At 44.2% G+C, this 12,020-nt stretch overlaps 1 protein-coding gene across 6 annotated transcripts in view; it reads left to right on the forward strand.

The window, feature by feature from the left end:
• PHF21B (PHD finger protein 21B) overlaps positions 1–2,322 on the forward strand; it is a 428,073-nt gene extending 425,751 nt beyond the window's left edge. For all 6 annotated transcript variants that reach the window (XM_078673841.1, XM_078673842.1, XM_078673840.1 and 3 more), the window contains one exon: positions 221–2,322. In XM_078673841.1, the coding sequence (XP_078529967.1) occupies positions 221–445 (225 nt within the window). In that variant the 3' untranslated portion in view covers positions 446–2,322. The remainder of the gene's footprint in view (positions 1–220) is intronic.
• Positions 2,323–12,020: the final 9,698 nt, after the last annotated feature.

A 12,020-nucleotide genomic window follows, 5' to 3' on the forward strand; every position in this document is an offset into this window, starting at 1 on the left:
CATCTTTCTTAAACCAAGGTAGTAATTAACAGACACATACAACATAAAGCACGCAGATGACACACAGATGCATCAGTTGGGTGGCTTCAGTTATAAATTGTCTTAAAATGATTGACCTTTGCTCGAAGACGAATTTCTTTGACCCACAAGTGTTTACGGAAAAATGCTTATTGTGTAGTTAATTCATTCTTCTGTTTCTCTGTTTCCATCCCTCTTACAGAAATGCTTGGAGCAGAAAAGCAGCCTGTTGGCCCAGCAAAAAGGGACTCAGTCATCACTGGAACGCCTCAAAAATCTCATTAGACTGATACAAAACGAGCAGATGATTCAAGTCACCATGACAACCACTACCACCTCCTCCCTGCTCACAGTCCCCTGGATCAAACCATCATCTGCCTCCGCTGCCATGCACAAAGCCTTGCAGCAGTCTCAGAGTAACAACTGACACAGCTGGCCAAAACAATGACTTTACACAATAACGGAGGGAGAAAAGGGAAAAGACAACGCGGTCTGTTTTATACACATTTGTGTGCTATAGGACTTGAGAACAGATCCGTGCAGTTTGTATGTTACATTTGCGGCAACTTCCCAGAGAGCAGCAGTATGCACTGCATTATTATTGCTGACACCTTCAGTGCTTAGGAGAATTTTTATGTTGGCCTTAATGTATTGATGGATCTGAAAACAAATGGAAGATCAAATCATAGCATCTTTTGGAGACTGGGTGACTACAGAATATCTCCAGGTTGTTTTCCGCATAATGAAGAATTTTGAAAAAAAGGACAAGTAATCTGGTCAGGAGCGCTGGTTAACCTCTTTTGGGAGAGAGATATAGAACTATAGCACCGGCGTATGTATGTGCAGCTTGTCATCGTACAAAGAAGGTCTGCTACATTTATTCAGGTGAAGTGGGAATAGGGCTGGTGGAAATTGGTTTTGTTGTGCATACTCACAGAGCCTTCAAACAAAAAGATAGTTTTTTCAGTATTACTCTAGCCGAGAATTGCAAATATTTAAATAAAAAAACTGTATGAAATTAGCGTTTCTAGTGGAATATTGAAGTATTTTCATGCTAATGCTTGTCTATACGCATTCCGAAGTGTTTAAAGAGGTATGACTGTAAATCTCCTTACTTTTTTGCAGCTCCTTTTTCCTTATTTTGCTATTGATGTATTTTCTCATGAAGTTTTTTTGTGCAGGGTCTAGCAGAAAACCATACAATGGTTAACTTTGCCAGGTTTTTATTTTGATTTTGGTTATGAAAATGATTTTTTTAAGCAGATAAATATACAAATATTTTTTTCTTTACTTGCCAGTACATACAATATGCCAAAAATAATTACATTTTGTACTGCATTTTTATTGTAAAAATATTTAATGTGATAAAAAACTGCTTACTTTTTTTGCTTGCAGAATAATCTGCTAAATGGTACAGGAAAAAAACTGCCTCCAGTGCAGTTTCTCATATCAGATTTATCTTGGAAGGAGGGGCTGTGGCATTTGCTGCTTTTGGCAAATGGTTTTCATTTAGCATTTGTCCATTTCTACATTTTACATGAATAGTATTAGCCCCAGAGGTTCTAGAGCACCTGCTTGTTTCACTAGCGAGTCTTCCTGATTATGCAAGGGTCGTCTGGCGCCTTAGTTGACGCAGGCCTTCCCTTGAATACTGATAAGGCCTACCTCGGAAGTTAGTGAGGGCAACCCAGGTTTCTAGTGTGCCTGGACACTTTTGTGATTTTGAACAATTTAGCACAGAATTGTAAGAATGGGCAGGGGGAGACTAACTATAGTACCATCGCGCAGATCTGCCTGTCCCAAACAAGGATATAGCTGACAAGGGAGTGGGTGGTTTTTGCAGTGTCTCATCACTATAGGCAGCACATGGTCCCTTCAAACATTTTCACAACTCCGGGAGAAACTGTGCCGTACAATACAAATCTATTTTAATACATTTAACACTAGGTTGAACAAGATTTTTATATTCTTTTATTGATGAACAAAGCAAACGAAATAAAACATAATTGTTCTACATTGGTTATTGTATGCCAATTATGCATTCTTATGTGGCTTGCAATGTAAATGTTTCGGGTCCAATGGTTATTTTTTTTCTTCTCAACTGAATAGAAAAGGAGAAAAAGAAGAAAATGAGCAGCTACAAAATGTGAACAATTTCGAATGAAATGTCTTGGACTGTTAAAAGTAGTTTTTCAAAGGGACTGTCCAGCAGATAGTGTGCATAGAAAAAAGTGTTTGTCTTAAATATGCCAATGTAGTTTTACTTCTTTCTGATGCATTAAACTTGATTGACAATTTAATGAATTTTTGTGTGCTAGATACTTTTACCAACAAAAAAACTATTTCCTCCTTCAGTATTTCTCGTTTTATTAGAAAGTGAAGTGACATACGGAGCCTTTAACTTTAAAAGAATACATATAGTTTGCTGATGTGCAAGAATTCCGGTTATGCGGAATAGACAACGATGTACACTTTTGCAACTTTAAATTCACTAAAGCATACTAATTTGTTTGCAATTGCATTTACAAAATTCTTATGCCCAAAATAAAATAATTTTAGCATAAATCCTAGTTTAGCATTTTATAGTTTGTCCAGCCCTGCTACTTTCAAATTCATGCGACTGGCAGGCCACTGCATAGCCTTTGGCACCTGGTCTTTGTAATGGTAAAAGGCGGAAGCCCTGGTACACGCACTCTAGAGCCTCCACTCTTTTGCAACCTCTCCCAAATTACCCAATGCATCCCCCTTTCTTTTTGCATTATAAAAACCAATCATGTTTTTTTTTGCCAGCTGTACTTTCCATTTTCACACAAATGGTTTTTTTTGGCACTTTGGAGCCTGACTTTTAGAGTAGCCTGTAGTTCCCGGTATGCTGGCCTTGCCAGCGCCCATGATTCCCACCAATATAGTAGATCACTGGCTTTAAACATTATCAGAACTGTACTCAACAATTTTCTTTAATCTGTGAATGCTTCAGCCATAGCTTTCTGTTAACCACCAGCACATTCACTTATTTGAGATCTTTGTTGGCCGGACTGTCATCTGCAGAATCTGCCTGCCTCTGGTGTTTATGGACTCCATGGTGAAAGTAAGTAATAAAGAACATGTTACTTACATTCTTTACCACTCATTTGGGTTGATTCTCTATCTAACTGCACATTCCTCAGTTTTGGAACATCCTCCGGTGCCAAATTGGATCCGAAAGATTTTAACAGCATTGCTCCTGCACCGGTAGGTGGTGCTGTGCAACTCTCCATTCATTTTGCCCCACCAAGGAAGTGATGATGGTGCTACATATAAGCATTACCCCTGCAAGTCAACATCAGTATCTTGACTCAGTCCACACCCTTGGACATGAATTTCAAAAATAACCAGATGTATTGGTGGCAGGTCTCTAAATTGAGACATTTTTAGATTAAAAAAGAGACTATTCCACAAAACAGGGAGGAGCGTTGACGGTGAGGAATCTGCTGACAGAATATCCACAAGAAAGAGTGTTGCTGAAGGTAAGTAACTTGTTCTTCTCAAACATTGGAGCATTTATATATTCACATGCCTGAATGACTCCCTGTCGTCAGGTTGGGAATCCTTGGTACATTAATATAGCAGTAAACAGTGTAAAAACAAAGTATACAGTGCAAAAGGGCCATTGGCCTGAAACAACATAGTATCTTTAGTAGTAAAACCACCTCATTTGAAAGAACCCAAACTTCAGCCAATGAGGTGGAAGCTGAAGCTCTCCTACTTCCTCTGGAGGCCACCATAGCTCGAACTTCTACTGCATGTTGTGTGTGAGGGAGTCCCCTGGCACAGCTCTGACCCTTCAGTAAACCTAAAATAGTTACTATTTTGGTATGACCTGGGTTTGAACCAGCCCTATGTACAGCACTGAGGTATTGTTTGTTGTCTTTAGGGAGGTTTACTATTTTATCTAGGATTGGATCTTTCATAGATTCAAATGCTTGAATTATTCCCTGTCATTGAAGTGGGAATCCCAAGGTATCATGGTAAAGCAGTATGTATAATTATCAAAGGCTATGGCAATGGGTCATCAGTTTAGTAGCCTATCTGTGTCCTTTTAAAAAAAGGACCAAACTTGAACTATAAACAATCAAGCGCCAGCTCCTTCTAGAACACTCCCAAAAGAGGCTTAGTGCCTCATATTTTCAGCACACGTCGTGTGTGAAGGGAGTCTCCCTGAGCTTTGCTAAGTTTTTTCTTCAAGCTAGATATTGAAAGCTAATTCTACTTTTACAATGTCTGACAGTAAAGGCATTTTCTGACCCTTCAAGACCTTTGAGAAAAAGGTTACATTAGGATTGTCTTTATTGCCTCTACCCTCAACACAAGGTAAAGGAGTGTAAAATTTGCCACACATTTTCCTCTAAAACCTTGAAAGACAGGGAGGGGAGGCTTCTCTTATGGCTTCAAAAGTCAAAAAGTCAGAGAATAGCGATGCCTCATCAAGATCTCACAAAAGATCAAGGCCTCTTGCCGGGAGCTCTGAGGAGAGCAGAAAGTCGCATAAAACGCTCCACCAGACTAAGGACGCTAAGAAAAAGGAGAAACAGAAGCAATTCTCATCAAAAACAGCATCATCTGAGCCAAGTACACCTAAAGATCCGCAGCATTCCTCACAATTCGTTGGCAACGGGGCATAAGTCCTCTCACACAGCCCCGTCGACAGCAAGATCCTCTACGATCACTGTGACTGCTTTCTAGTCGTTGAGACGACGATGACAGCATCCATAGATGCTTCGATCCCATCGACAAGGATTGCAGCGTCAACAAAGATCTCATTGACGATACCACATCAACGATGACCCCAAGTTGATACTGTCGATGGCGACTCAGTCAATGATGACTTCGTCAACAATGGCTCAGTCAACGACGATTCAGTCTATGAAGGACACAATGTCCACAAGAATGTCAAAGCATGAAGCCTACATTGCACAAACTATGACGTCGTCGATGCTACCGTCAAAGAGAAATAAAATCACAAAAATATCAAAGACCTATGATCTGAGGTTACTTCACCCAGCAAGTTACCAAGGTGTTTCCAAGTGAGAAAACTGGGCCTAGAGGAGTCAGATGATGACGGCCCCTATAGAACAATTGATAGCCCTTCGGAGCTCCAGCTCAAGTACCAGAATGAAGACCACTTCGAGGAGAAAGGCCATTACTATCAGGGATATTATACTCCTCCTCAGATGCATTAGGAGCAGTTCAGATACTATTCCTATTCTTCACCCAGACAGGACGAAGTACAGGTGCCTAGATCTTTGGTTCAGGATTTCCAGACTATGCTCATGGATTATAGGAAACTGTTTTCTGACCCTGGTAGAGAACAACCTTTTGCCCCACCTCAACCTGTTTCTCCACTAACCCCACCAATTCCTCCGCCTATCACTCCTAGGATGATGCCTGTTTCTTGCATCACAGCACCATCGAGGGTTGATCCATCATCAGCTGATAATGACCGAGAAGAAGGCGAGATTCCTGAACCTCAGCCTCCACTAGATGGCTGGGACAAGTACATTATACTCCACTCTGTCACCACCTACTCAGCAGCCTGTGGATTCGCCTCCAGAAGACATCAGAAGTTATCATAACCTAATGGATAGGGTGGAAACACAATTTTACCTCCCCATTTCTGTCACAGTCAGACTGTTTTCTTTATGGCTTTAGGGAACAAACAAGAAAGTCAGTTCAGGCTCTACCTATAGACTACATCTGGCAAGAAGGAGAAAAATCATGAAAATACCTGCTACAGTGGTGCTGTCCTGCCTTGTATTGATTAAAAGTACAGTGCTCCAGAGGATTCCCCTGCATGCCTGACAGGACCCCCCAAGCCAGATTCTGTAATTTCTCAAGCACCTCAGCGTCGCTCCAAAAACCAGTCTGCACTTGCATATGTTCCGCCAGACAAAGAAGGACAGCGCTTAGATAACAAAGGCGTAAGGTTTTCCACCGTGTCTGCCATCTCAGTACGTGCGGCCAACTCCCTGGCGACAAATGTTGTCGGATATTGGTTCCCTCATTAACGTAATACCTGAAGATAAAAGATCGGAGGACAAGAAAAGGCCAAGAAAATACTGCACTAAGGTGAGTGCACCTCCTCAGATATAGACTGCGGCATGGACATTGCCTCCACAGGCTTTCGTCAACTAGCAGGTGCAGTAGTTTTAAAATGCTAAGGATGGCTTAAGGCTACCTCATTCGGATCTGAAGTTTAGTCTAAGATCCTTGATATGGCCTATGATGGCGTCACGCTATTCGTCAAGCATATCGATGATGCTCTGTTAGCCATCAAGACAGATACTGACACAGCCAAGTCCCTCTGCATCCTCAATTGCTGGAAGTTGACCTTTCTGGAGGCTTGTTGCCGAGATTTTTCAACATACAGAGGTGGATATCCGAGCTCCCAATCACACCAGACCTACCAGCCTCAATTCAGACCTGCTTATTGACAAAGGCATATCCTCAACCATCCACTGTGGGATATGCAAAGCAAGATCCCCTCAGAAAGCCACCGCCCCAGAGCCGCTATACAGGCGGTAAACTGGGGCCTCAACCAGGAACCAGCTGCACCACCTTCGTCCCACCCCATAGGTGCGAACATCTCCAACTACCTCCATCAATAGAGAAACATCACCTCAGACAGATGGGTAAAACATCACATTGGACAAATGGGTAATAGACCCAGTTACCTATGGCCATACCCTGAAGTTTAAAGAAAGACTACCAAACACTCTACCATGGGGAGCACAGTTTTATTGAAAAAGGAAGCCCTCATAATGCTTGCCAAGGAAGCAATTAAGAAGGTTCCATTTGCTCAAAAGGGAAAGGGATTCTACTCCTGTTTTTTCCTCATATGTAAGAAAACGGGAATGGCGACTCATACTGGACCTCAGGAAGCTAAACAAATCACTCCGCAAGCAATCCTTTCGAGTGATTACTTTCTCCGACATTCTCCACCTTCTAAACAGCAGAGACTTCATGATGTCTCTAGACCTGGTAAATGCATATATCCATTTGCCCCAGTATTGGAACTTTCATAGATTCCCATAGCTTATATCATTCCCCGTCGCCGGAATGGGAGTCTCGGTAAATAAAAAATACCATAGCAGTAGGTACAAAAGAGAAAGAAAAGCCTAGGCCTCATCTCATTTTGTAGCATATCCACCTCTTTTTGTAAAAGAGACCAAAAACTTGCAACACAATCAGATTAGCCTCAGCCCATAGAACCTCCCTGAGAGAACCTCAGAGCCTCAAATGTTCTACCGCACGTTGTGCTAAGGGAGTCTCCTCTGAGCTCTGCTCAGTTTTCTCTACAACTTTGGATTTCAGCTACTTTTTTCTTCAAGATGTCAGATTAAGAAAATAAGGCTTTGTTTAAGGCCTGTTCTACCTGTTCTAAGAAAAGGCTTTATGTGGAAGACAAGCATAAGGATTGTATTTATTGCTTGTACCCGGACCACAAAGCCACTGATTGTAAAATCTGCAGAACCTTCTCCACCAAGACACTGAGAGACAGGGAAGGAAGACTTTTGACCTGGCTACAGAAGATGAAGTCACGGAAGGAGGTCATTTCTAGTAACAGCGAGGATTCCTCCTCAGATACTTCATCAAGGAGATCTAAAAAGAGGGGTAGGTCTTCCCCTTCAACCTCTACTGTACCTTCTGCTAAGGCCTCTCAAAAGACCTCTGATAGGTCTCATAGGCCCAGTCCCGGAAAATCTCCTCACCGAGGTGCAAAGGAGAAGGGGGGACTTGTAACTGAGGTAAGTTCTACACAGAAGGTGACTCAAGTGCCTTCTGTTGTCTCTCCACCATCTGAGAAGACAAAAGGGTTAAAAAAAAACCAGCATCTTTACCTAAGGAGGGAAAATCAGAGAAGAAAACCCGCTTGTCGACGACTTCATCAGGTACGTCGACAGCGGTTTCTAAAGAGCATCAGACGTCGATTATAGCTCCGTTGATGGTCCCGTCGTCGAGGGCTTCGACGACTACAGCTTCAACGACGCAGGTTCCAGTCTCAGTGTCGTCGACGATATTAATTACCTTGATGAAGATGACGCCGACGGTGGTGTTGAAGATGACGATGGCGATGACGACAGCTACCATGATTCTGATGACGAGTTCGTCAATGATGCCGTCGACGATTTCTCCACCATCGACGATGATCCTTTCTCCGACGATGATGCTCTCATCGACGACGATTCCATTGATGACGGCGATGTCGCCGCAACTCCGTCGACGGTGCAAAAAGTTAGAATTTCAATGAGAAAATGCCAAATTACACCGGAGATGACATCTTCGCGAAGGGTGACGTCCTTGCCTCTGGCATTACTTTTAGATGAAGACTATGATGAGGAGGATAGTCCTTATGGTGATGCATATAGTCTATCTCAGCTCCAGGTGAAATACCAGGACTCAGATTCTGATGACTATTATGAAGAACAGCGGCAACCCCCTCCTCGGGAGAGGCCTCAAGAACAGTCTCATCAGGGTATGGTTTCTATGCCTTCTTCCCTAAGAAGTGACCTACAGATCATGTTGATGGATTATAGTAGGAGATTTCCATCCCAACCCTCTGAATCCATGCAACCACCTCCGCCGTCACCACCACCGCCTCCTCCTTTGACTTCTACGGTTCAACCACCAGACCCTGAACCTTTGGAGGAACTACAGAATATCGCTACGGGGCAGGTGAATGAGGATAATGATGATGATAATTCCTCTGAGGATGATCGGAATGTAAGAGAGGTCCCAAACCCGGATAGAGAATGGGACGACTATATTTGACCAGATCCCGCTTCACCTGTACTGGATCCTGTGGATTCTCCCCCAGCAGACATCGGATGTTTCCATAATCTCATGGAGAGAGCTTCAAAAAGATTTGGTCTTCCCGTTCCGGTTGTTCAATCGGACTGCTTTCTCTATAATTTTAAAGAGCCTTATGGGAAATCCATTCACTCTATTCCCATCATAGAGCATATATGGAATGAAGGTTATGCAGTCTCCAGCTACTGTTATCCCTGTTCTACCGCGGCTGGAGAAAAAATATAAGGCTCCTGATGGTAGTCCGGCTTGCCTGGTTGGCCAACCAAGGCCGGACTCCGTAATCTCCCAGGCGGCTCAGAGAAAGTCAAAGAACCCATTGGCTCCTCTTGCCTCGCTGTCGAAAGAGAAGGCAGGCGTCTTGACAACGTGGGCAAGAGATTCTCTTCTATGTCCAGCCTCTTGGTTCGAGCCTCTAACGCACTGGCAATTTTGGGACAATATGATCGCCAAATATGGTGCGATTTGTCTCCTTTCGTTGATCAGCTACCGGATGCTTCCAAAGCGGATGCAAAGAAAATCCTGGAAGAGGGGGAGCGATCTTCCTCAGAGATTGATTGTGCCATGGACATTGCCACAACTGCTTTTCGCGCCCTAGCAGGTTCGGCTGTCCTGAGGAGGAAAGGCTGTCACCGGGCTACCTGGTTTCGCCCTGAGTACAGAATAAGATTTTGGATTTGCCATTTGATGGTGACATGCTTTTTGGTAAGCATATAGATGACGCCTTACAGGACATCAAGAAGGACACGGAAACAGCTAGGTCCTTAGGCACATTGCAATATCGCAAGGTACCTTTCCGAGGGGCAAAAGGTAAAGGTTTTTCAAATTACAGAGGAGGATACCAACAACACTACTCCCCCTTTTCGCAATCCTCAGTCGTACAAGCCTCAATACTCACAACGCAAGGGCCAGTCGGCGTCTTTCTCTTGCCAACCTGCAAGAGGTCGACAGGGGCGTCAAGGGAGAGATTCTTCTAAACGTCAATAGCGGCCTCTCAGCTCTGTCTGCTGTTTCTCCACCCCTGGTAACATCAGTAGGGAGCAGGATTTCTCACTGTCTGCGCAGCTGGAAGATCATAATATCAGATCGGTGGGTCCTCAATATCATTCAGTTTGGCCACATGTTGGAGTTAAAACACCTCCCACCTTCCAGAGCCCCTCGCGCCACCGAATCGAAACATCTACAGCTTCTACATTTCGAAGCCCACCAGTTGCTCATTAAAGGAGCAATAGAGCCTGTGCCGCTATCTCAAAGAGGAGAAGGGTTCTATTCCAGGTTTTTCCTGGTTTGCAAGACGGAGGAGAAATGGCGCCCAATTTTAGACCTGAGGGAGCTCAACACCTATCGCATAAAGCATGGTATCCCTTCACGATATTTTGCGCCTTCTCAATCCAGGAGATTACATGGCTACTCTGGATCTCGAGGATGCACATTTTCACGTACCGATCCATCCAGCTCACAGACGTTTCTTACGCTTCACAGTAGCCAAGAGCCAATATCAATTCAAAGTTCTGCCTTTCAGGCTCAGAACAGCTCCTCGGATTTTCACGACGGTTTTTGCCCCGGTAGCAGCGTTTCTCAAAAGACAATCTCTAGAAGTTTTTCCCTAACTAGACGATTGGTTTATAAAAGTGCCATCTTCTCAAGCAACTACAAGAGCAGTCACAAGTTGCATTCAACTTTTCGATCATCTGGGTCTACAACTCAACAGGAACAAGTCGGTCCTTCTCCCCTCCAGGTCGGCCAAATTCCTAGGTTCCATTCCAGATACAAGATGCTGCAAGGCTTTCCCATCGGAGCAAAGACAAAGAAAGCTCATTCTCTCGGCTCGTCAATTGCAATGAGACGATCTCTATCGGTCCGTCTGTACAAATCGCTCTTAGGATCGATTTCATCCTGCATACCCTTAATTCCGCCTTGCAGACTACGTATGCGCCCGTTGCAGGGGTAGCTAGACAGGCAATGGCACCAGGCGGAAGGCTCATTCGACGACAAGTTAATGGTCACACCTCTCATGAGGAAAGCGGCCGATTGGTGGACGGTCAAAGACAATATCTCAAAGGGTCTCACTTTCAAGATTGCTCCATCTCCGTTTGGTTCTGACCACGGATGCCTTTGCTGGAAGGCTGGGGAGCTGTTTTACAAGACCTACAAGTGAGCGGTCAATGCAGCGTACTTTCCATATCAATCTTCTGGAGCTCAGGGCAATTCATTTAGCTTTGCGAGCTTTCCTTCTGAGAATTCGGAATTCCACAGTACTGGTTCGTATGGACAACACGACGGCCATTTAATATGTGAACAAACAAGGCGGAACAAGATCTCTAGTTCTTTCAAGGGAGGCCCAAGAGATATGGGAATTGGCAATTCTCAACCGAGTTCCTCTCTCAGCAGAACATCTCCCAGGTACTCTCAACACGACAGCGGATACCCTGAGTCGTCTGAAATGAGTCTGTCACGAGTGGGAACTGGATCAAGACACTCTCGACGAAGTCTTCGCATGTTGGGGCACTCGGTCCATAGACCTATTTGCAACCCCAAACAACAGAAAATGCCAGTTCTATGCAAGCAGGGATCACCATCGCGGCTCATTGGGGAGTGCTCTTTCGATAGCCTGGTCAGGCACATTTGTTTACGCCTTTCCTCCAATTCCCCTGATTCCGAGGCTAATCAGGAAACTCAAGACGGAACCCTGCAGAATGATTTTGATCGCACCAGCGTGGCCCTGCCAATTCTGGTTCACGGAGCTTCTCCTGCTCTCTCAGGATCAGCCAATTCACCTGCGGCCCATTCCATATCTATTGACAATGTCCCATGGCCAAGTGTTGCATTCAGACCCGAGCTCTCTACAATTGACAGCGTGGCTCCTGAGCACCGAGAATTCCAGAGTTTAAATATCCCTCAGGAGTGTAAAGAAATATTATCTCGAACCTGTGCACCTAGTACGAATAAGACCTATCACGCGAAATGGAATCGTTTCTGCCTATGGTGCCACAGACAGAATCTCCATACGGTCTCTTCTGCTCCTCACCAAATATTGCCTTTTATTCTCTCTCTGGCTAAGTCGGTCCTGGCACATTCCTCCATTAACCCCATGGATGCTCAGCATATTCCCCTGCTGTGCTGAGAATCTGTAAAGTGCATGTTACATGACGAGCTGG

Source organism: Lissotriton helveticus, chromosome 1_1, assembly GCF_964261635.1.
Source record: "Lissotriton helveticus chromosome 1_1, aLisHel1.1, whole genome shotgun sequence".
Lineage (NCBI taxonomy): Eukaryota > Metazoa > Chordata > Amphibia > Caudata > Salamandridae > Lissotriton > Lissotriton helveticus.